Consider the following 26,991-nt stretch of genomic DNA (forward strand, 5'->3'; position numbering starts at 1 on the left):
AAGAGAACATTCACCACAGCCAGCACTGCAACCCTCACACAGTTCTGAATTTCTAAGTGAACTATTTCTGTATCACAGAGCTCTACATCAGTGGCTTGTTTCACATTATTTCTCTCCTTGTCCTTGCTGGACAGTCTGTTTTCTGTGCCTATCTCCTCATTCTCAGAGCAAGCAATGTCTGGAAGCTAACTACACAGAATAAAGAAGTGCTCTTTCCCCTCGGTGTTTTCTGCCCCATAGCTCAGAGATGCTAAAAATAGAAGAAAATCCACTGTGACAAATACGGGAAATGCTGCACATGGGAACAGGGTTCTGCAAGATCTACACCAGCGGTGACGGTGTAGGATCATGCGCTGAAAAAGACGACCAACATTACGGCATACGCAGAGTACTGCTCCTCTGTGGAGCAACCTTCCTAGCAAATAGCCTCTCAGGTTTGAACAAGACTTCCCACCCATATGTACGCTAGCTGATATCCTTCATCAAATCCAGAATGGCTCACTTTGTCCTATGGCAATCCATACTAGAGTAGAGGACAACCAGTAAGAAGTAGAGAGTGGAAGAGTAAAACCAGTAAAAAGCAAGGAGCAGCAGGAAAAAAAAAAAAAGAAAAAGAAAAGCATTACACACATGACTCCAGCCTCCTGTGCCGCCTGTCAATCCACAAATGGATTGGGACAGACTGAGTGTAACCCACAGCAAACATAAGGAAAATAGGGGGTGAAATAGGTATCTGACTAAAGCTTAGCATGGGAAAGGGGAAGAAGTGCTTATTTACGTTTTTTTTCCCCCCAGTACCCAAATCAGTGATCAGATGTTGGTGTTAATCAGCAATAAATTAAGGAAGAATTGCCTGAGTCGAGACTGCTTTGCCCATTGAAACGTGATAATTTAGAAATTCGTGTTTCACCATCACAAGTTTCTCTTTTCTCCATTACACTTTAATTCGTATGCCTTGCCTTATCCAGGTCAGCTCACCCTTCTCTTATCTTGGGTTGCTACATTTCTAAACGTTGTTATCTGCAACAAAAGAATTGGAACTCAAAAGTCCAGGAGGACTGTTCTGCTGTTACATTCTTAGCTCATTTTCCTTAGCACATCTGAGCAAATCACGTCCTATCAATAAGAATTGGGGAGGGAGGAGATTAGTCTCACGTTCCTCATATTCTCTGTCTATACATGATTCAGGAATCTGCCAGTTACAACATACCTTAATAATGCAACACAGCAAATGTGCTTCTCGGAGAGGCGACAGAAGAGAGGCACTTCAATCCTTCCCACAGCATCCCCAAATTAGAAGCAGATGCAAGAATATAATTTTATTGCCTCATTGACCTGAGAGAAAAGAAGAGCAGTTCCTCTTTGCTCCTTAGAAAATGTAAGAGTATTTTTTTTCCTGCTAAAATACCTGTACTGCTGTGCAGGTGAAAAATAATACTGGCTGAGCAGGACAGACCTTCTGTTAGGACACTATTGCAGAGCATGGCCAACTGCTTCTTTATGTACGTGTCTACTCAGCCAAGCTTCATACCCTCAACGGACGAAGAAACTCCTATATGAAATCAGCAGCCACAGAGCAGAAGTAAACAAATCCACCATTTAGAAACTGGATCCTGTTGCTCCATAAATAGTTATTATTTCCCAGGGGATTAGAACTGTCCAAAGGAGAAATTCCTGGTGCATGTTTCGACTAAAGTCCCCAATAAAGGGAAAAACAGAGAAAGTTTGTGGTTTTCTTATTTTAGTTTTCTTTACTTAAACCAGAACCTGTAAGCATACTCTGCCTCCTTCAAATTTTGGACATCATTTCTCAACAGTTCAAGAGCAGCAGGAACAAGTCCAGGAGCGGCAGAATGCGTGCTAGCTTCTTAAACATAGCCTTGGGACCAACATCCTCTTCTGCAGATGCCTAAACTCCATGGACAATGTTTAAGAAACAAATCAAAAGCAAAAAGAGCTGGCCACCACCTGCTGCAAGGAGCTGCCTGTTTTGCCAAGGGTTACATTAAGACTGCCTGTAGCTGGATATCATAGCTCTAAATACCTAGCCATCCATCAGGATACACATTTACAAACAAATTCATAAAATATAAACAAAATTTGCAAAACAGATACACTGTGCTTGTTCTCTCACATTCGCTGCCTGCTGAAGGATCTGCTCTGGCTTTGAAAATCCCCAAGACCTTTACAACATTGGTCCTTTCTTTCCAAACCAGAGCCAGAGACCCTCCCACCAAAACAGCTACTGTCCAAAGCCCTCCTTGTGCTGCAGGTTTGCAGCCAGCCTGCGACAGCACATTACAGACAAGAACTGGCACTCCAGTAATCCCTTGGGATAAGGGCAACAGGCATGTCCCAAATGGCTTTCCTTTGCCTGCTGTTTTCAGGTTAACACAACTGCAGCCTTCCTGAAGCATCCTTGGGTACGGTTTCTGTTTGGTTTCTGTTTGCTCATTCACAGATAAGTCTTCTCTCCCTGTGCAAACCCTCTTCAAACAAATTGAAGCCTGTAAGTGATGTATCCAGGTGGCTAATACAGCAGTATTTTCCATTAAAGACAGCAGAGATTCCATAACAGAGGCAGGCCCAAAGTTTTAGTGATATAAATGAAAGCAGACACACATACCCCTTTATTTGGGAGGTGGGGTGCAGTAGACAAAGCACAGTGGGTTTGTGCATGGGCCTATTTACATATTCTTCTGGTTTCAGTGTCTCTGAGACCCCACAGAAGGTAGTCAATATATGAATTTCTTTTTTTTTTTCCTAGATAAATTAGTTTCTCAGATCTGTTTACCACACTGGCATCACCTTCAACAGTCCCATCCATTCGGCAATGGTGTAAACATGAGCTTAGGCTGGCACAGCTGGTAAACACAGTAGAAACAAAACACAACTGGTGTGATGCAAATATCAATTTAGAAAGAGCAAATCATATACAGCCTCTAAAATGACCATCTTTTCTTACAAAGCAAGATATGATATAAAAAATGTCCACCTTAGTTGTTTGAGTTTGGAAGAATACCAAATAAAACTAGCATGGTAGATGTAAAGATTTCTAGGAAAAATCACAATGAAATACACTTAACTAGAGCTGGACATAACTTTTTGGTTTACAAGTTGAACAGTGGAGTAAGCCACGGCCCTGACATACCAAAGAGTTCCAGCATATGGTAAACAATGACACAAAATAGCTTAGGAGAGAACATGATGTGATCATTCTTGAAGTTACTGCAGATCATACAAAACGGCAACAACTTTTTTCTGTACATATAGAACTTCAGAAATTTAGCAAAGTAGAAGCAGATTTCAAACCACCTGAGAGCAACAGTGAAATACAGCGTCTTATTGCAGCCAGCTCCACTTCAGCATGTGATAATGCGTTTGCCTTGGTTTTCAGCATTCGAAGCTACTTGGGCTGCGTTGTGCCTAACCAGTTAGCAAGAGTCCCTGAGAAACTATGGGAAATTTAGCAAGCTACTATTACTCCTGACATTATTATAATTACAATGTTATTTCTTTTGCAATTCGTTCATGAATTTTGTTCTACTGCATAGTTAACTCAGAGTTATGGTAAAAGGTACCAAGAAAAGATGGCCCAAAGAGCTTCTGCTATTCACATAGCAGTGGAGCCAGAGCTTCCACAATATTATTTGAATAATATTCTCATGTGACACTTTGCATTGCTACAGTCAAAAGAGAATTTTTAATATTTCTAGTTTTTATATTTTCTTTTGCCTAATATAGAGCTGCAAGGATTCCCAAAACTGTTTCTAATTTTGTCAAATATTCTTGGGTAAATTATCAGAATTGTCTCTGGTCCATATTCTTGGTCAATGCACATTGGCTCTGTGACAGTATATGCACGCACTGATACTTCTTAAACATTTAAATAATAAATACTTTGAAAACTTAAACTTTCTAGGAACAAAGCTTACACATCACAGTTTCACACACATTTAACTCTTGAAAGAGTTGAGAAGAAAGAACTTCCGCTCCAAAAGTGGAACTGAATAAGAGTCTACTGTCATGACCAACACATGGGAATTACTTTTACTTCCTGATTTTTTTTTTTTTAATATGAGAAAAAAATCAAGATGAGACAGAGAGAACAACCTGCATGAACTGAAGATGAGACCAGATGTTAATGGATCTGTACTTCCTTTAAGTAACATTTGCACACATCCTTCCTGGTGGCTGGACTGGCTTGCTGAGTTCACACAGTCACATCTTCTTGGTTCTTCATTTCCATGCTGCATCCTCAGCTTTGTTCGTATAATGATTTGATAAACACATAAGCTGGATCAGTAAACTGATCTGGATTAAAAATAATCTTTCATAAAGGAGTAGATAGATGGGAGATGGATAACTAATGTTCTGACATAAGGATTGTTTTATTTGTCCAGTTATTGCACAGTCCACAGGCAATTATGCTAGCTCAGGTATTCAGCAGCACAAGAGACAGTTCAAACTCCTTAAGCCAATAATGCCAAAAAGAAAAAGGTATGTGGGAATGCTAGCCTTACTTTTTTAATCCACTTTTTTTTTGCACTATACCAGATCTATGTCAATCTGATTAAAGCGACATGTACTCCTTCAGAAATTGTCAGAATAGAAAAAACAAGCTCTTACCATATAAGTTCATGTTGGAGTTCCCAGTTTGCTAATTGGTGTTATGAATTTAAGAGCAAGCAGTGAAGTTATGTTTATACATCCGCTTATCTCTGGAATAAGTTCCTGATCGCTCTTCTATACAAAAAAATGAATGCAGGGAACCTGTCATAGACAAATGAGTTATATGACCACACTCTTCAAACTGAATTTTGGTTCTGACAGCCTCAGCACCAGTGGTTTACAGCACATTTAACATTAGTTATCAAATTTGCCACCTAACAGCAGCTTCTTGCTGAGGACAACACCGGCAGAACTGCCCGAGGCATTCAATGCCTGGTAAAGGGCAAGCTGATTTTCTTAGTTACAAATAGCAGTAACAGCTCAGACAACAATCTTATATTGAACATTTAAAGTAAATATCTTTTAACAAACCATGCTGTACATTTACCAAACCACAGTCAGGTATGACAGAATACCTTGTGAGATAACATACTTTGCACTTTAGGCAGAAGAATAACGGATTTGAGCCTCTCAAATAAGCACATGGCATAGGAATCGTGGAAGGAATGTATAATGGGACCTGTTGTACACCCTGACCCAATTTTGTCACTCAAAATCTACATCTTTTTAATATATATACACACACACACACATATATATAATACATATATACACACACAAACATATATATACACACACATATTCCTCCTTTTTGTAAGTGCCTTCAAACTACACATAAAACTCAACACTCCTGAACTACAGAGGTGAAAAAGTGAGAAAAATGTTTGCTCCAGAGTGGAAACATGAGGAGGAGGGAAGGCAGCTATTTCACAAAATCACAAGGAAAGAAAGGGAAAGCAGGGCAAAACAGCTACCCGTGCTGCCAGTGACAGCAGTTGATGCCATGAGAAGACATGTTCCTGGAAAAGCCACAGCGACGGGGGTGGGGAGGTGCTGTCCTGATATCAGAAGCACTTTGATGAGCGCTACGCAGCCCGTGTGTCTTGGCTCGCGTGCTCGGGTAGCCGGGGTTTTACAAAGCCGAGTGAGGACAGCAAAGGAGGGAAACGCGAGAGGCGGCACGCTCCAGCTCCCCAGTCACTGAACTGTGGTAGCTCGGAGAAATCTGAAGCACTGACTGCTGAACAGAACAGAACGTCCTCTGTTCCTCTTTCATCCCTCCTCTCCACTGTCCTGGGATTAAGCTGGAGTTTACTCAGGAACCGAGGGAGGCAAGTGATACGCAGCGCTTCCCAAGAGAAGATACACTTGCACCCACTTGTCAGTGCAGTTCAAACCTTACTAGGAGCACAAAGATTATTTCCTTAGTCTCTCCCATAGGGAGAAACAATCTCTGTATTTATACAGAATACTGCTCTGTATGGTATTGGAGGACAGGCAAGCACCAAAAAAGAGACTTAAAGAAGGAACAGGGAGTCAGAAAACTCTCCTTGTCATAGAAAAGAGGTAACTTCATTTTGAAGGAAAGTGGGTTTGTACAACAGCATCCAGAACAAAGGGACCCCAACTTCCCCGGGAGTCTCTAGAAGGATCCATGCTTTTCTTGGACAAAATGAGATGTACACTACACATATATTTAGAATACAGAAAAAACTCACTATCAATAATTCAGCATACTTATATAGTTTTACATATCTTAAATTAAAAGATACCATCCACTGTGCCTGAAGCATTTCCAAAGTATGCAGCAGGCATAAGTCAGGCTGAAGACAGGCAATAGTTTAGGATTCATATAGTAATTGTCAGTGGCAAACTAATTATCCAGCCTACTACTTCACTGGGGTCTCAAAAACCACATGAAGCTGTCAGCTTTTGGCTGCCTCTGCTCTCCTCCAAGTAGTTAATCATAAAGGAAACAGCAGTCACCTTCCATGACAGTCTCAAAGCACTGAGCTCATGACCTGTCACTTCAGTATAAGACCATGCTGGGTACAGCAGTAATTCATGAGGCATTGAGACAAAGATGAATAAAGTCTTTTTTTTTTTTTTTTTTTTGGGGGGGGGGGCCTGCTTGTTTTCCCTGAATATCTAGAAAACTATGGAATGGAAAAATGTTCTTGTGCATAGCTGCCTGGACAGGGATATGGAAACAAACCGGGAAGTATTTAAGTACTTGGGATGAATGGACCACCTTTCCAAATAGTCTTCATCCCTGTTAAAGTCCAAGCTAAAGCTCCAGTTCAAACTGTAGCCCCAGCCCCACGCTGAATTCTGTTTCTAAGATTCTTTTCTAAGATATAACAATTGCAAAAACTATACTTGCAAGACAGCAGTTACAATCAAAATTTTGCCAAGCTCTGATATATGAGAGCCAGGAGCCTGCTCTGTACATAACAGAGAAAGACACATTAGAGCTATCTTAGCTACACACCAGACAGCATATTAGGATGGGAAAGGAGGTGGCATAAAACCCCCCACTAATTCCCAGGTGCTTCTGACCACAGAAGGCAACTTAACTTCAGAGACAGGACGAACAGTTTAGAATCTCCCTCCCCTTATGCTAACCAAAGCCAGAAAGTCCCAAGTTACTTATCCAAAGGTTGGTTTGCTTTTTGACCGTTTTGATTTTTCTTCTGAAACTAGGTAGCATTCAAACACTGAAAAAAAACAATAAACAATTCAGCTCTGCTCTTTAGTCCACCTTGGTACAACAATAACCAGGAGCAGCAACGTCAGTGTTAGTCTACCAGCAGGGCCGGACCTCGGCGAAGGGGAGATAAGACTCAGCAGAACATACACAGAGGCAGACGTGGGCAGTAAAGAGCTGAATATGCGAGCAGCATAAGATACAATTTTGTAACTATTTTACAGAAAGATTCTGTTTCATTTTTATAATGTATTGACTTAAATAATTATTATGAGATGTTTTTAGCATTCTTGCCAAAACGCTCTACTCTTATTGCAGAGCCTGTACTAAGAGCTGCAGCAGATGTTAACATGGAGAGCAGACATAATCAGCTAAGACGAGCTGCATTGACCTGTGACAACTTTGGGTTCACCGCTGGCTCAATGCAGCCCCTTCAGTTCCTTAAGGTTACAAGGCAAGTTTGTTAAAGCTCAGGTGAAGAACTTGGTTTTGATTATGCCAGTAATAAGCAAACATGAAATAGAAGAGCCCTGGTGGGAGAGAAAAGGGTTCTTCAATCTCCTATTTTTTTTAGATACATTCCATGTTGAACTTTATAGTTAAATTGTATTTAAGAAGTAAATTTCAAAAATACACAGAAATGTATTTGTTTTAATAAAGTCCCAACTTAGCTCTCACTTTCTTTTCCTAATGAATGCCCAAAGAACTCTCAGAGTGAACTACCTGGTAAAAGCCTAACTAATTAGGTTTATAGCTCAGAGCACAACCTACCAGTGTTCTGTTCTTCTTTCTATGATTTCAAAGTTAAATTCTGTACTAAGGACTAAAGGAAAAAAAAGTTCAGGATCTGCTGTGACTTCTCCATTCAGATCACAAAAGTACCAGTCTACTTTGTCTGAGAATCTCTGCCTTAAGCATTGAATTGAGAGGAGAAACCAGCTGAGATATGGTCTCCCTCATCCTCCAAAACACAACCAAAATCCCTAAAGAACAAGGATAAGTCTGTGCTATGCATTCTCTGCCAATAGAAAACCTTTTTCAAAAAAAAACTAAATTTTATGTACTAAGAAACAGTTTCACATGAAAACAAACACAGAAGAGTTTACAGGAGAGTTGTTTTTCCCAAGTGGACAGTTGGCTGCTGTATTAAAAAACAAAAAACCTGAAAAAGAGTAGAGAATATGCCAATTGCTAGTCATTTGCAAGTTTGCACCAAAATAATTAAACCACTGTATTTTTTCTTCCTGAAGCGACCTAACAAAAATTTTAATTCTTTCATATAAGACTATTTCTTAACATCAAGAATATGATCGTAAACATATCCATGCACTGTGATATACATACGTTCATTCACTATTTTGGTCAGAGAACCTTTAGTTTTGTTACATATTGAACTCTCCTTTCCCCCTACTGTGAAATCTTTCCATTTTTTTAAAAACCTTTATTTAAATACTTTTTCACTATATTTTCTACCCAGATTCACAGATCTGTAGGCTGCAGACATTTCCACTCTAATTGCCTCCTCTAATTTCAAATACTAGCTGTCAGCACACAAGATTGTGGTTGGAAAATTGTTCAGCAGCTGAACTGTCCCAGGCTGGCATACGAGCCACAGACTCGCTTAGCTCATCTGATAAAGAATGGGGTATACAAGAGAACTGTATACAGGCAGCATCTTTTCCATAATAAGGCCAGAAATGCAAAAGATCCGTAGCGTTAACCCAAACATGAGTTAGTGTCTTCTACAAAAAGGTCAAAGCATTAGCTCCAGGCTTGTAGGTGACCTCAGATCTGCTACAAATAGTCTAATTCACTGAACAAAGACCTAGTGATGCCATTTCACCAAAGATGCTTGTCACTTGCTTTGTGTCATTCAGAAACCAGGAACCCTTCTTCTGGCATTTTGAGTCATTACCTACTGTTAGGAGATTTCTAAGAGGCAGAATCATATTGCCCTGGGAAAGCAAAAAGCTGGATAACGGCAATCTTGTAACACAACTCTTTCAGTTACAACCAGCACCAAATGCAGCCCTATTATTCAGCTCTGAAAGCGAGATACAACACTGAGATCATACATCCATTTGCTTGCCAGGGAATGGCTGTCATGATTTGGATTATGGCATGGGTTTTATGAAGTTATGCCAGCCCATCTTTAAGACAAAACAACTTAAAAAAAAAAAAAAAAAAAAAACAACCCACAAGCACAGGCATAATGAATTAAACCAAATAATTAGACCAAACATCCACCTGGTCGCATATTCAATGTCTAACTCTGTCCATTGGCAAATGTTTCAGTAGAGAGACAAAGAAACAGAGCAGATAAAGCTACATTCTGCTCTCAAAATCTTTTTAGCCTCCAGGCTCCTGTGACTTACGTATTTTCTTCCAGAGACTGTATCTGAATCTGTGCGTTCAATGGATCTTGATGGATCATTCTCCCATGAATTTGTGTAATTACTTGTCAATCTATTTTATTTTTTGTCCCCTACAAAACTCATTCTCAGATAAAGTAACTAGAAATAGCATGAACTAGCACTTTATTTTAAACCTGGTACCCAACATTTCCATTTAATATCTCTGAATTTTGTACTGTGAGAGGCAATCACCTAAGCATCTTCTCCACATCGTTCGTTATTTTATATATATCAATACTCTGATTTCTTTGTACCTGAAGCTAGAAAGTCTATTTAATCTTTCTGCATATGAAGATTGCTCTATTTATTGTTTATTCTTTATTACTACTATATATACACCTAATTCTTTTATATCTGTTTTGAAATTAGTTGAATAGAATTACAGACATTATTGAAGATAGAGGTACATGGTGCATTTATACAGTAGCATAACGTATTCTCAATTTTTCTGCATTTCTTTTCTAATATTTCCTCAGGCTTTACTGGTTTTTTAACCAACACTGGTTAACAAGCAGCAGAACTATCCACAGTGATTCCAAGATTTATTTCCTGATTTGTAAGACACATCTAAGCCTATCATTATGCATATGCTGTCAGATCAGTCTTCCCCCAAACACTACCTTACATCTATCCAAACTGAATTTGGCCTATTTTATTGCCCCATCACTCAGTACTATGGAGATCTCTCTGACATTCCTCACAGTAAGCTTTTGGTCTTGCTACCTGGAAAAAAGCGTCAGCACTTTATTGTTCATCCTCTGTTCTGGCTTTTTTATGAACACTTGAAACGGCACAGATCCCAGCACACATTCTGTGCAGGACTCCGCAGGTAACCTCCCTGTGTTGTGCAATGTTATTCTTTACTTCCATAGAGTTTCCCATCTTCACATAGTTACTAACTCACTACAGGATTACACCAGTTTAATTTCCCAGCAGTCTTTGAAACTCAAGGGTTTTTTTTGTTTAAGAAATTCCAGCCATGCTGTATCAGTTACATTGCCTTCATCAAAATTTCTCCCAATCATTCAAATAACCTGAACAGATTTACAAAACCAAACTTCCTTCTGCAGAAGGCAACTTAACTCTTCCCATTATAATCTTTACTGCTGTGACTATTAATTTTTTTTAATATAGTTTCTACCAAGGTGCCTAATAAAAAAACAGGCTCACTAGTAGTTTCCAGTTTTCCAAAAGCTCTATGCACCCCTTTTAAAACCCTGACACCTTCATGCTTTTCTTTCTTCCATTGTAAGGCTAATTTAAGCAATGATTTTACACAATCACATGCAATGCTGCAATTTCATCATAGAGTTTTTCCTAGAAACCCCTTGTGCTACTCAGCTCAAAAAGGTCCATGTTCTGTCAGCTTCCCCAGTTTGTCCTCTCATGGGGAGGCTTTCTTTATGGAACTATTCTGTAGTCAGCAGTAATGCAAACAACTTCTCTGCTATGCCTTTATCTTCCTTTAGCTCACACATAATATTATGATCATCTACCAGCTCATCAGGATCTCTGGCAGGCTTTCTACTTCTCACACATAGGGAAATATTTTATAAACTTCATAAAGTTGTCCCTCAACATTTTTTGCTGTACTTCACACTATGGTTTTATATTTAACTTGCTAAAGCTAATGCTCCTTCCTATTTTCCTCATTTGGATATGACTTCTGCTTCAGAAAGACGACTGATTTCTAGGAGCCTCGTTTGCTTCATTGTTTAAGTCAATTCTGGTTTATTTTTATGGCTTTTCTTCAATCTCTTATTTCCACTCCCTCCTGAGAGCTGCACCAAACAATCTGGACACTGTATTCTAGCAGATTAGCAGATCTGGGTTTTTTTCATTAATGCAGCACAAAACCCAGTTTCTCTACATGGGAAACAATATTTCATCTGTGATACCTTCTGAAGTTTCATGAAGCTTTTTTGTGTCTTTTTAAGATAGTTTTTCCTCTTCTGAAAGTATAATCTGTATTTATTGCTCCTAGACATCTTATTTAGCATTTGGATGTATTAACATATATTTTGTTAGCCTGTGGTCATTTAGATCAGGCAATCCAGATTGTTTTGTAGAAGAAACCAACCATTTATTTAGTACTTTCCAGAGAGTGTACCATCCCGACACTTAACCTAGGATTCTTTCCAGCTACGATCATTGATGGAAACATTAAGCATTGTTAGAATGAGAAAAGATTGACTGAGGCCCTCACAAAAAACAACCGCACTTAGTCTTTCCTTACCAGCTATCACATTTTGAGATTTCTCAGGGCATTGCTCTTTAATCCATTTAGTGCATGCTTTTGCTTGGTAAAGTCAAAAGTCACATTTTTACTGTTAAAGCAGCACTTAACAAGAAGTTACATCCTCTCAAAAATATTTATTCTATCTGAACTATTTCCATCATATTTTGCCTATTTACATTTAAAATTGCATTAAAAAGTCAGGAACCTTGCGAATGGGAAAACATTTATTCATTTTATTCATGCTTGAAAACAGCCAAACCAACTTTATCTAAATAATAAAAAAAATATTTTCTTTTTCAAGGCAAAGACCAAGCCTGAAAAACGTCAGTCCAAAAGAGGACGTTTTCCTAATGATACGAGCAACTGAAAGCAAAAGCTAGAATAAAAGTAGTCATGCAGTTCAAATTCTTAAATTAGCAGATTATATCATTTGCATTTAAAAATTCTAAATATACTAAAAGAAGAGATACTTGGTCTGATAATCTTCATTTTGTATAGTTCTTCGGGTATGAAGGAAATTTCATAAGAAAAAGCACATGTAAATGAAGCATGAAATTCATTGCAGAACTACTGCTCAGCCATCTGAGCAGTACAGCATTGGTGTACTGCTTACACCAATGTTAGGTAAAATACTGAAAAGCCTGATTTGGAATTCAGTTGAAAAGAATTAAAGGAGATCCTGGAAAAAACTATTGATAAGATTTAAGGGTCATGTTAGGGAAGCAACTGAATACAAATCTCTAGTAAGATAGTGTCTTAAAATCACATATACTATAAATGATTTTTTCAATTACAAACGAAATACTGAATTAGACCAGAGACGAGTTACTACCTCTTTACATAGTATTAGTTCAAAGCAGTTGGCTTTCGGTGAGCAGGTGACTGAACAGTGGTCTGTATGTACCTACTGAGGGAGGAAAATAAATAAAACCTCAGATTCCAGCAGACAAAAAAAAATTTTGCTTCTGGAATCCACAGGCTTAAATAACTTTAAACTGAAAATAAGACGAACATTTTTGCAGTAACAGGTTTATCCATAGGAATAATCTAGCACATTATTACCAGATTCTCCACCAGTTCAATCTCTAAATCAAGATACCTAGCCTGTGATCCATGATGATATTACTGGGAGAAAACATCACACCTTTTATCATGAAACAGCTCAACCTAAGGGACTATTATTGGTATTTTTCTAGCCTTAACATCTTTACTAAACAGTCTGGCTTTTTCACAGTAGGTGAGTTAACCCCAGAGAAACAGTATGTAATAACAGCCATGTCTTGGAAAAAGCAGTAATGTTTCTTTTAAAGGTAGGAAGGCTTTAGCTACAGGCATCTTACTCGGTTAAACTGCACCATCTCCCTCTTCTATATTATTTACAGTTAATATGTACACAAACATAGATTTTAATGCACTCAGACCTCTTACAAAAAGATGAGGATGATAGATATATCTACCTGCAGGTCTATTGTTTATTTATGCTCTATCCACAGTTTGAAAATTCATACAACAGATAATACTGAGAATTGCTTGTTTTACACTGGCGTTGGTGACCAGCGCCTCAACACTTGCTGTTTTGTTTTCTTTTTAAGGTCTGGCTGCAGCATCTTGTGATTACAGGGCAATCTCAGATGTTTGTTTATTTAAGTTTCCTGATACCACGCTTGCCAATAAAAACAAAGATAGAGACATCACCAGTTTCAGGCTTGGCTAGAAGGCCATGATCACCCAATGTCACCTCCATATGGGCAAACCATGGAATTCTGCTCCCCCCCCCCCACCCCCTAAAATGGATAAAACGTATCTTTTATTAAATGGAATTGATGTTTTCTAAAAAGTCCACAATCTCTTTTGACAAGTAGATCACCATACTAGAGATCTTTTCCACATGCTTTAGAAGCTTGTGCACAAAAATCAAACATCACAACTTTCCCTTTGATGAACCAAACATACTGAAACTCTGAAGCAACAGTATAATGTTCATTTCTCCAATCTCTCTTCTGAACCATCTCCCAGCATTTTTATAACCTCCAGAAATGCAGAGCCACATGGTGTATTAAGGACAACAAATACAATTTTAAAATAAATAACTTAGAATCACCTGTTAGGACTACATTCCTCATTTCTGAGAGCTTTCAAAAGAACTGCAACAGACTTTCCACTCTTTCTGAGGGAAAGAAATTCTGAAGGAATTACTAATACTTTAGCTAACAAAAAGCTTTCAAACTCAATAGGATGCACAACACATTAATCACATGTTTTAACCTCTCCAAGCCTCCTTTGGAAAACACTACTGCAAAAAACCTCCAAGAACCTGCCCTGTTGTCAAAAAACACCACACTTCACTACTTTAGATGACTTAATCTGTCACTGCATGACCTGAGCTTTCTAGGAATTGCATTATCTGGTACCAGCAGTGAACATGACCATCCGTTTCTACTATGCACTGAGGGTACAATTTGTTGTATTGCTTAAGATACATATTTCTACATTCCTGAAGCAAGCTCCTAGTTGAACTGAAACCAATTGAACTGTTGCCACTGGCCTCTCACATAACCCAAAATTTCCACACTGGTCTCCACTGGCACCAATGAAGTGACAGAGACACTTGCAGCAGAACATCTGCCCTGAGGAATAAGAAGTCATTGGGGAAGAGAAAAAATAATGATAAATTAATTACTTACTTTGGGAAGATGACAGTCATGAGCGCCGATGCATAACCAGGCTTGCACACTCCCTCAGAGAAATTTGCATACTTTGATGCCAGTTCTGGAGGCCTGTGAAAAAGTAAGGAGAGAGTTAGGACTCTCCTGGCTATAAGTGGTAAGGGCAATCATTAAAGTCATTTTATTATTTCTCCTTATAGCTTTTTTCAAAAACAGCTATGAGGAATAACAGAACACACAGATAAGTATTTGTTTCTTGTTCTATAGTATCACAGGAGAACATCAGTAAAGAATAGGGTCAAAGATAACTGAAATACTTCTAAACCTCTGCTTTCACTGAAGGTTTTTCACACCTAGGAGAGTAATCCTCCTGGAAGAAAAATATAGAGATACTATTTGAGACTTCCACCTCTCAAAAGGAAGGAAGTAAAACCAACAGCTTGTTCTGGCCATTTTTCTGGAGTATGACAGAAGTAAGAACTCTAGGGAAATATTATTTAGATTTCTTTCAAACATTTGAAAGAAATCACCAAGCAGTTCTGACAGGTTGTCATCAAGGATATGCACACTTTCAGTATTTGGGACAGACAATACTGCTGCTGTTCTGTTGAGAAGTGTCCTAATAATCCAGCTTCCCTAATGATTCCAGGGCCAAATTCAGAGTACTGCTATTTTCATTCAGCTTTTGTACAGAAGCAGGATCTGATTAGCTCCTAGCAATTCAAGAAAAGATATTTGAATCTAGTATATACTTTTACAATAGCTCAACTGAGTCATCTGGAACAAACCATTTAATCCTTTTATGTCTCTATTCACCACCTGCAGAATTCTTCTATTCATCTATTTCACAACATTATTGTGAAGGTTAACTGACTTATGCTTTTGAAGTAATACTAGATACCTTAACCTAAGTCATGGTATGGCAATGAATGCTCTTCCAGAAAATTGTGTTTACTGTTACACGTTCAACATTCAATGGAAACTGCAAGTGTTCACTACCACTAGAAGTCCAATAACATTGCACAGACTGCACCATTTTGATAATAGAGAAACAAGAGAAAAGTTACTTTAAGTGCGGAATTTCATTTCTTAAGACTTTTATAGATAAGAAGCAACAAAAGAAGCTTAAAATAACATAAATCCAATTCTAGTTCTGCCACAGGCTTCCTCCATGATTTTGGTCAAAATATTTAATCTTTTTTGATCTCAATTCCTTATCTGTAAGATTGACAGAGCAATATATTTGACTGCACACATTGTCACTTATTTATAGCAGAGATTATATTTCTCTAAATATATGAGAAAGAGAGATAGATACAATGCATTGCCTAGCACAACAGAAACTCAATTGTTTGGTTTCCATAGACGACATTATAATACATATTTCTAAACAAGAGATTAGCAAGTTCCTAAGAAATTAGAGGCTGGAATCTCAAAGACTTGCACTGAACGATTTGTGGTTTTGACTTCAGTAAGGATCTTTATGAATAGCCACATGAAGAAAAGGGCTGCTGTTACTGACAAAACGGAGATTAACACTACTAATTAAAAAATTAACACAATACCTTAGCTTTTTGTGCATTAGTACCTTACAACAAAATGAGAAATGCTTAAGTAGCTCAGAGGCATCAAGTTATTTACATACTCCAACTAGATAAATAGAAATCCTGCATGAGCATTACCATGCTTTTCTCAGAATATCCTAATGATGCTAGAATGTATCCCCTAACATAGTCAATGGGGATAGAATCACAGAATGGGTAAGGTTGGAAGGGACCTCTGGAGATCACCTAGTCCAACCTCCCTGCTCAGTCAGGGTCACCTAGAGCATGGTAGACAGCGTTGCATCCAGGTGGGCTTTGAGTATCTCCAGAGAAGGAGACTCCACCACCTCCCTGGGCAACCTGTGCCAGTGCTCTGTCACTCTCACAGTGAAGAAATCCACCCTTCACGTTCAGGTGGACCTTCCTGTGGTTCAATTTCTGCCCATTGCCTCTTGTCCTGTAGCATGGGACAACTGAAAAGTGTTTGTCCTCGTCCCCTTGACACCCTCCCTTCAGGTACTCGTAGACATTGCTAAGATCCCCCCTCAGTCTTCTCTTCCCCGGGCTGAAGAGGCCCAGCTCTCGCAGCCGTTCCTCATGGGGCAGATGCTCCAGCCCTCTGATCATCTTCATAGCCCTCCGCTGGACTCTCTCCAGTAGCTCCATGTCTCTCTTGTACTGGTGCGCCCAGACCTGGTTGCAGTACTCGAGATGAGGCCTCACCAGGGCTGAGTAGAGGGGCAAGATCACCTCCCTCGACCTGCTGGCAACACTCTTCCTAATAGTAGTAGAGTGTGCAGACCACAGCTTACTGCTGCATCCCAATGTTTCAGGAATGAAACATGGGAAATGTTACACTTATCAAGCAGATTCAGGCATAGCTAGATATTCAGAGTTTAAACAAAACAGAGTATCACTAATACCAAAATCTTCATAAATAAGTGCAAAGTAACTGGAATTTTTCTGTAGCCAACACAGCAGTGAGTCATTGCTGGCAAACTTGCATAACCATTTCAACAGCAGGCCTTTCCCAAATGGCCTCAGCGATCACATGAAATACCTTGTGCCACAAAACACAGCCATTTTTCTCATCTGCTTTAATGGTGCTTTCATTATCAAATTAAAAGTGCCATTCAAGTGCCCATCCTGGCGTTTCTGTAAAAGAATGGTAGGCTGAAGCCCTGATGCATTTGACTCATCTGGAAGGGGCAACCAGCGCTGCATGCTGAGGACGAGGACGTTTGAGCTGTCAATTACAAAACCACAGAGATTCTCAGAACTGCTAAAGCCCGAGGGGCAAAGCTGTTAACACTTCTTGGACGTGATAAAGTTCACGATCCAGAGCGCCAGAGGCATAACAATTCTCGTAAGCCAATTGTAGCTGTCACCTCACATCATTCAACATTTGTTCCTCTCTTTCCCTCTAGCAGTGTATTGAGTCAGTCAGCAACAGAAAACTAGAAGTGGGAACTCTACTTTTTAAATCCATCTCTGGACATTTTTGTCTGTTTTCTCCAGGTTATACATTTAGGCCATACTGTCATTGCCAGGATGCTCATAAGCCTACATTAGTGACAGTACGAAGTGAAATGTTAGAACAGGGCTGTGCATAGCCTTGTTGTCTGCCACTCTGCCTGTGTCACAAGGCTACCCAAGCTAACCTCATTTTAGATATCTAAACTTGCTCTAAGGTTTTTCTGAAAGATTCACAGGTTGCTTTTCTGTAAAGCAGACTGCAAACCTTCCTGCTTGAAGTACCCCACACTATAAAGCTGTTGCTAGAGATGTGGAGAACTACACTTATTTCAAATACATTCAGCTCTGTAAAAAAAATCACACTGCTGTTAGTAGCTACTCAATTCTGTAACAAAAGCAGTGTACAGAAGTGAAGTGTATGAACAAGCATCTCCTTCATATTTGATGACAACATCCTTAATACACTGTTGGATATATTGCTACTTTGAATCAGGAAACTCTCTAATTGTATTTCTTACTTCCAAATAGAAGAAATAATATTATTGACTGTATATTCTGCAAAGGCAGCCTGACAAATTACCAGGACATCCTGCATAGCATTACAAGAGCTTACATTCAGTGCTTGTTTTATAATCCCAATTACTGCTTACACCAGATGGGTCAAGAACTATGCACTCCAAACAAATCAAGTTACCCTCTTTACTAGTAAATAGCTTCATCTCACCAGTTTCATTATTGTGCCTGCAGTCAAAAAATAACTAGATTATAATTTCTCAGGGCATTCTGCTTATTCCTTCCAAGTGCTAGCACGTTAACCTTCTCCTGAAAAATCACCATCGTTTCATAAACAGTAAAGATCTACATCAACAATGCAGAATTTTCCAAGCAGCTCTTTTAAAACTTTAGGATGCAAGTTATCCAGGTGTGATGATTCCAAGATAACTATTAGTAGTAGCAGCTTACACAGAAAGCTGCTATGCTCAGTCAGCCAGGACTATCATACTGTTAGTCTTAAGGTGGACCTCCTGACAAAGGTGGAAAACTTTCCTAAATCATTTTGCAAGTTCGAGTACATCTACTCCAACTCCCGATTCTCCTGATTCGGTCAGGTTCCTTGACACACATGGCTCAAAGTTGGCCATAGGACAAATTTTTGCTCTGGACCCTTATTTCCCTAGTTAAATGCTGTATTGCATTTGGTAGACACCTGGAATAAAGCATTCAGTTTAGTTTCCCCTGAAAGATGGCCAGGAACTACATTTCAAAATCAGTCTCTGAACTCAACCAGTGCATAGTAAAGAGATTGTGGGATTTGCTCCAAAATTGTAGCACTGCTCCAAAGACATTAATGAAGACAGAGCCACAATGGTTGGAGTGTGCATCTGTTTTTTAATTAATATCAAGGGGTCATAGATCTTTGAGTAATATGTTTTATACAGCATTTATAGTCTAATAAAAAGACAGTTTCCAGTCCCCAGTATGTTTTTTCATAATATCTCGTGGTCTTGTGAAGCAAAAAAATTCCATTCGAGAGGTAAAAACCCTGAAACAAAACCATAAACCAAGCCTCCCTTCCCAGCTGTCAAGGATCTTTATTGAAGAAAGAGATGAGAAAGTAAGTGCCCGCATGATTTCTCCCCTTCATTATAGTTCTTCAGTCTCACAGTAAATATTATCAGTTCACGTAAGATGTGGGAGGACACATCTGGTGGGTCTGGTGGTGCAGTTCTTTTTACTGTTCTCTAGCTACCGCTATGGAGTCGCAAAGGAAAAGAGGTCACTAACAGCAAGAGCACGCTTAGCATGCATAGTAGTTACTTCTTATAAACCACTATTAGCAGAGGGCTGAAAAATGTGTTTGCACATCTACCTTTAAGCAGAGTCAAGGTTACCGTGTCATTTTGTCAGGCAGCATCCCCTTGAGCGCACAACATTACGGAAACACGATGAGCTGATGAACCTTCCTATTTTTACGTGGCTGGAGCTCCACTTTTGGCAAGAGTGCAGTGTGGCTGAGAAAGCACTGCACAGAAATTTAAGGAACTCTTACAATAGCTCTGTTAGAAGTTTCCAAAAACTTTGGTTCAACGAACTACATGAACTGATGACATGCTATTTGCTGTTTTTCTAGTTCCAGCTGAGGAAAAACTAAACAAAAAAAATGAAATGAGGAGATTGGAAAAAAAAAAAAGGAGGAAAAGTGGAATGCTTATACTGAGAAAGACAGGAAATGCATCTATCACACTATAGCCAGCTAAATAGATGTAAATATTTTCAAATTTTACTTCAGTATGTAAGCAAACTCCTCAGGGAGGTTGTATGACTGAATAGGCAGAAAGAGGGCCCAAATCCCTCCTTCTGAAAAAGATATGATCCATGCTAAAAAAAATGTCCTGTTCTGCTTCTCCACCAAGAATTGTGGCTTCTCATGAAATTAATTTCTTAACAGAGAAGATAACCAACCGGTACTTATACTTATTTGTTTGGACTATCCCAGCTGACACCAGCTGAAGCAGATTAGGTTACATTAAACCGCCTTGGGGAAACAAAGCTTTAAAGACATTCTATTAAAACCCATGACCCATCTCCAGGGCCCTAAATGAAAGCAAGATGCAGCATCAATGATGTCTTTGGGAAATATATGCTAGACAGAGGGACACTGAAAGCCAAAGACCACTAACACAACTGGGAATGTCATTGTGAAAAAGTCATTTTTGCACAAACACACCGAAGAGGTTTCCATCCACACACACACAAAAAAAAATGGCATGAGGATTCTCATTCTTTACTAAATTCCATTTCAGGTCTTTGACATAATAGAAAAAAAAAATCCCATCCTGGAATAAGATCATTGGCAGAATAAGGAATTTCAGATTACTCTAAACTATGTAAAATTCATAAACACTTTCAAAAATACAGTTGTAGGTTGTTTGTGGTTTTTTAAAACCACAAAACTATATCATTGTACTATCTCTTACATGCAAAGAATCCAACAATCCTGCAATATTCTGAAAAAGCTCTGGAACTTCTCAATCAATAACCTTTTATCACCTCCTAAATAAGTCTCAGCATCCTTGTGGATAAAAAGATGTCAGGCTAGAAGGGCTTTTTACCCACAAAAAGAGAAACTAAATGCTGAGTTTATAAAACTGCAGTCAAAGGATTCAGGTAAAAACCCAAGAGTTCAAGGTACATCTTTTATATGATCTCATACTGCATATTACTCAGAATTGAGCAATGTTCCTGATTTCCTTCAGTTTAACAAACTTTCCTCCCTTGTTTTTTTTTTTTTTATTATTTTTTTCCTGCTACATCTTACGTTTAAGATTAGTATCACAGAAGAAAAAAACAGAATTGCATTGAAATAGACACTGATAATGAGCAAAGAAAACAGACCATTTGATTCTTTTTATAAAAAAGAAATAGGAAAAAGAGAAAGCAAGTGACTTAAATATTAATTGTTAGACTAAACAAAAAGGATGAGTTACACAAACTTGACTTGCACAGAAGACAGCTGTTCACTGAAGGTAGGAAATGTGAAATTATAAATACGAAGATGACTTCTTGCTCATTTCAATTATTTATAAATATTTAGATAAAAAACGTAAAACTTTAAAATAATGCAACTTTCTGATAATCCAACATCATTCCTGAAAGTGTATTTTTACAATTCTATCTTATATTTTCTATTTATTCCAAATTACAGGTTTCTAGCCTCAGTAAGAGCAGGAATAAACATCATTATTGTTTTACAAATAAGAGAAAAAGATGACAAAACAGCAAATAGTTACTTGGAGAGCATGTTGGGATTCATTTAGCAGTCGTCTTAGGAGTCAATAGAGAGAGATTCTTTCTTGAATTCCTTTCTGAAAGGATTGCCTAAAGAGACTAACTCTCTAAACTTGTAAGAATAAAATACAATAATCCTCTATTTAAATACCTCTCAATACTCACCACTTGCACAGTGACAATAAGAAGTGAACCAACTAAAATTCTAATGGTTTTTACCCACTGAAGTAAAGAAAGAAGATATATTGAAATATCATAATTTTATTGCCTTAACTCTTGGTCTTCATCACCACCTCTCGTCTGTTACACCTAAAAACAGTCAATGCTTTCTTTGGATCAGGAACAGCATCTTTCTGCTTATAGTGTAATAAATCAAGCTGTGTAAGTCCAGGAAAGACAAACAAGTGCTAAAGGAATTAGAACCAATAGTTCAATCTAATCAGAATTCAGGAATCCCCTGCTCAAATTAGTTGGAATCAGTTCCTCTGGAAAAAAGATATTCCTCCAAAAGGCTAGAGGTGGGGAGGGAAAAAAAAAAAAAAAAAAAAACCCACACACCAAATTTAACCTCATTATGCCAGTATGTTACAGAAGCCAGAAGTAGAACTGAGTTCTACTGAAACATATTGAAAGGTCTAAACTCATCTCAAAGTTGGGAAAACCAAAGCTACACCATTTCCTGGAGAACTACCCTAGAATGAAGAGTATTTCGCATCGGATGTTTTCTCCTTCCCCAAACAATTCTGCTGATCCCTTCCAGACACAAGGTACTGGAGCGGGCGAATCTTCAAGCCCGGCCGTTCCTATTTTCCTACAAAGGCAGCTCACGATATTAGCCCTTCATGCTTCTGCAGCTCAAATCTTAGGGGAATAAATTCCACTGGGGGGGAGGGGGGAAATCTCTTAGTTACCTGATAGCAAATCTTAACCAGAAGAGTTCAAAACACTCTTTTTTACTTTCTCAAGTAACTTTGCAGAGTAAGGATTACACAGGTTACCCACAAATAAATAAATAAATAATAAAAAATTGGGGGGGTGGGGAGGAAAGACCTGGACAGCCTGCTAAGGAATAACAACTTAATTCCTTTTAATCAAAGAGGCTTTGGATTTGGCAAGGGCTCTAACTTTTTTTTCCCTTGGGCTGGACTAAAATTCCTCTAAAATTTAGAGGAAAAAAGCTGGTCAGTGGATAAATTGTTTTAGATGGTATGCTGAGGCTAATTCACAATTGAGGGATGTGGTTCACCAGTAATTTTACAAAATGTGTACAGTCATGAGGGCCTGAATTTTTCTCACTCTTAAGTAAGAATTCAAAGAAAGCTGTTTTCACTGACATATTAGAGACAGATATCATGAATTTGAACACACATCAATTAATCTAGTAAGTACATACTGAAGTCTTAAAAAGCAAAAAGCTACATATTGAAAGGAAAGCATTTCCTCCAGAAATCACACATAGTAACTCTGAACTGGAAGAACACTTGCAGAGATGGTGACAAATGCGTCTTCACAACGCTAACAAAATCCAAATCACTGTAGGGCAAATAATTAACAGCCAGAACTATTAATGGTAAGAACAGCTGCAGAGCCACCCAGATCCAATGCCTCTCCTATTTACTCTGAGATACATTGTTCTAGGGAATGCTTTTCTGCTAAGATGACTTCTTTTAAACTTCAAACAGCATCTGTCAGTCTGAAAAGGCCATTCAACCAACAACCAAACTGTCACGTGTAATGATGAAGAGTCAGAGACTAGAATGAAGTTTGTTGCATAGTCCAAATAATCAGACCTTCATCTCATCTCACCCTCAACTTTCTTCTGGTTTAGGACGGATGTTCCGTGAGACTATTCATGGTTCCCTAAAACAGCACATACCGAGAAGTTTTTCTAACATGTTTGGTAGATAGGCTATGGGGGTGCTCCAAGGTTAAGCACTGAAAGAGATTTCACTTCTCAGCAGAACATCCTTAATTCATGAACATAACACTGCAAAATCACAAATCTGAATTTCATGACAATGAATTACAGTGTTGAATCCTGCACGTATCAGAGTGCCTGACTCAAAGAGCTAGTCAGATGACATAACCATCCTTTGGTGACTTCTGCCTTCAGTGATGTAAAAGGTGGCACTGAAAGTAGGTGAAAAAGATGAAGGAAGGTACTGAATATTTTGCAGCTGTAGAGGATACTGCTCACACTTTTCAGGTCTCCAGGATTAGTCCTTTTCAAAAACTTATTTCTAAATGGAAATTAAAAGGAATAAAATAAAATACCTTTATCCAAATGGGTTGAATTCACACATCAAAAAGGTCTTGTTTTGTTTGTTTGACAATTTTCAGTTTATCCTCTTTTAACCCACTGAAACAGATTGCAGGGCAGACAAGAAACAGCTCGTATGGATCTGTGAAATCCCTGCTTCCTCTTTGGAGGCTCTGATTCTTGTTGCTGGGAGCAGAACTGGGACGGACGCTTGTGTCAGCAATAGGGCTTCTGGCTGTTTTTTTTTTATTATTTATTTATTTTCTTCTCTGAGCAGAGATAGAACCACATGAGGTTCTGCATACCACGAGAGTACAGAGTATTTCATATAAAGCAATACTTAATCGCTTGGGTTCCCCGAAAGCAACTAGAGGAAACCTTATCTGAGCTTCCCAATCCAGCTCACACATCAGTATCTTCAGCAACTGCTGCAGCACTCCCTGCCTGCTGTGCCACGCGAGATGCAGCTATGTGTACGCTTCCTGCTAAAGGCAGCCTTCGCAGCGCTTTGTTCAGTGTGATGGGCACCACAACACCCAGCTCTTGCCCCAGCCCTATGAGCTCTGGGGTCTTCTGGAGCACTTCTCCAGAAGACCCCAGAAGTGCTCTCCAGAGCACTTCTGGTAGCAATGAAGTACTACATCTTTCTTCATGTTTCTCCACAGAAACAGCAGAGTTCAGTTTACTGCCTGATACCAATCTACGTTGTCCTTCAGACCTAGAAGTACTCAGAAGACTAAAATAAAGTGTGTTACTACACAAGACTTACGGTCAGATTTCTAGCCATAAGACTATGAACAGAAAAAAAATAAATTAATTCTGGATTATATTTAATAGGATTCCACTAATCTTTCTCCTCCAGAGTTCCTCCAGCCTATCCTCTTTGTAAAAGCTATGGATCATGGTTTCACAGCCTATCACTACCTGCCAGGTCACCATCCTCTCTTCTCATTTTAGGTAATTCTTCTTAATTACAGCAACAGGGTTTCCCGTTTTCTTTCAGCACAGATGAAATATTGATTTCCTACCTAACAAATTCTAATCATGGCAGTTAAAAGTATTGTTTGGTTTTACTGCCCTTCTCTAGCATGCAAGAAGTTGATATGCATTTTCTCCACCCAACTCTTCCCTGCCTTGATGACCTAACACATATCCTTAAATTTTATTTATGGTGTCACTAGCCATATACAACTCTGATGTATCTGGTCACATTACAGCAATACAGATGACAAACTTGGAGGCAGATGAAGCACACCCCACTTAAACATCCTCATCATCAGCTGCAGAAAGATATGAATGAGCAGCTGACACCTAAACTGTGTCTAGATACCAGAAGAGTGTTTTTCAGAGCAAGTGTCATGCCTTAGATAGGTTTGATAAACATTATAATGTACTCTTGGAGAATGACTCCCATTGAATTGTTGAGAAAGACCAGATGAAGATTCCCTAATACTTTTCCAAGGGAAAACAGAATGGAAGTAGATTTGTTTGGGCGTGGAACAGGGCTGACCTGCAACAGGGGAGCTACATCAAGCCAGGCAGATGCAGTCGAGTTGATATCTGGTGATCAGATGCCTTTGGGACTTCCAGAGACAACTCTTGCACCAGTTTACTGATAAGCTGTTCAGTACCATCAGTGCTTTGATTCAGGTCAAGCAGCAACAAAACACCTGTTTCCCTAACGCATGATGCAACTATGTCCATTATGACTGATAGCAAGGATAAGGTGATGAACGCCAATGTTTTAGCATAAATATATATCAAAAACCACAATCCCATAGAAAACTAGTCCTTGCAATAAACTGTATAAGCAATTAGGTCCTTACACTGAAGCAATAAAATGGGGCACCTGTTCCATCTCTGTCTCAAAGATAAAGTATTTCTAACCTCTTTACCTGAAGTTTTGGAATTGGCCTGTGCTTAGACAGCTCAATCCAGTACAATGACATGCATTTATTCACTTATCATAAGTCATTCAACAAGCAAGGGGTCTTTGTAGGAGGATACACTCAGTAACTAGAAATTTAACAATAATTTCTCATTCCTGAAGCCAATCAAAACTTAAATAATTCATCTAGTGAGTCTAATGTCTCAGTTTTAGAACAGTTCTCTTAAGGAAGGACATGCAGGGTGGTTTCTTACATGCTCTTCTCCCAAGGAGGAAAAGCAACAGGATGGGCCCTGGGCACTCATGAGCTTACAGATAGTTCCCAGATTGGGTTTTGCCACTAAATTAAGTTTACTGTTCTATGAAGGCAACAACTTCAAAAATTTTTATAAGTTTCCTTAACTATTGTTTAAACAAAAGATAATCAATTATAACTGCATCTACACACACACAAAAAATATCTGCTAGGTTAATGCTACTGTGGTGAACCACTACAAACAAAGTAAGTGTTCTGCCTTACAGACAAGGAGACAAAAAAAACCCCAAGCCTCAAAAAAAAAAAAAAAAAAAAAAAAAAAAAAAAAGCTTCTCAGCTTTTATACTCTCAAGCTCTCAAGTCTGGCTGGTTAAAAGAACAAAAAAAAAAAAACAAAACTCCCCCCCACAAATCTAGTCCTAAGAGGAATATACCTATTGCACATGTGCTGGGCAAGTAAGTGTCTAACCTTCATGGACATTCATCCAAAGAACAAGTCCCTTTAACAAAAAACATTTCCTATGTATCTGTACAATGACTGGAATTGTATGTATTACAATTTTAATTCTTTTTTTGGTGGAAACCCATATTGGCAATATGTTACAGTGCTCAGGATCAAAAATGGACTGAAAAGCTTATGAGTCATCACATTTTCCCTTTTAAAATATTGGCACATAATTTTCTGCCAAGAATATGGAGTTCCCCTACTGTTTGAAGATTTATTAATGATCTCCAGCAGTCCAAAAAGCCCTCAGCTACTTCTTTTAAAATTATTGAAAGAATGTTGTCCAGACATACCAATTCAAAACCACATGCACTTACTATCTGCTGCTTGAGATTTTTTTTTGTTGTTGTTCTAAAGGAAAGCATATAATTTTTTCATCCAGACAGAAAAAAAACCCATGTATTTACTGAACACTTCTACCTTTTCTGTAAATACATTACCACTGTTTTCACTTATCCTCTATGTAAATCTGATTTTCCATGAGTATTTTTTCTTTCTTTAAATGAAACTGAACTTATTGAGGCAAACAGTAAACTGCTCTTAACAATGCCCAGCTATTCATATCTTTTTACGTTACATTCTTCTCCCAAATGATTTGGTTCATAATTACTTCCAGCTTCAGGAAACTGCCCCTTCTAAAAGCACCAAACGCTTTAAGCATATACATTTTAAGTTATATCTGTAGCTAGCAATTTTAAGTTCTACAGTCTTTATCTTCTTTTTCTGTTGCAATTG

At 38.5% G+C, this 26,991-nt stretch overlaps 1 protein-coding gene across 9 annotated transcripts in view; it reads right to left on the reverse strand.

Moving 5' to 3' along the window:
- ST3GAL3 (ST3 beta-galactoside alpha-2,3-sialyltransferase 3) overlaps positions 1-26,991 on the reverse strand; it is a 188,328-nt gene that overhangs the window by 106,281 nt on the left and 55,056 nt on the right. For all 9 annotated transcript variants that reach the window (XM_062581131.1, XM_062581127.1, XM_062581123.1 and 6 more), the window contains one exon: positions 14,557-14,649. In XM_062581131.1, coding sequence (XP_062437115.1) covers positions 14,557-14,649 — 93 coding nt within the window. The remainder of the gene's footprint in view (positions 1-14,556; positions 14,650-26,991) is intronic.

The sequence above is a fragment of the Rhea pennata genome, chromosome 8, assembly GCF_028389875.1.
Source record: "Rhea pennata isolate bPtePen1 chromosome 8, bPtePen1.pri, whole genome shotgun sequence".
Classification (NCBI taxonomy): Eukaryota; Metazoa; Chordata; class Aves; order Rheiformes; family Rheidae; genus Rhea; species Rhea pennata.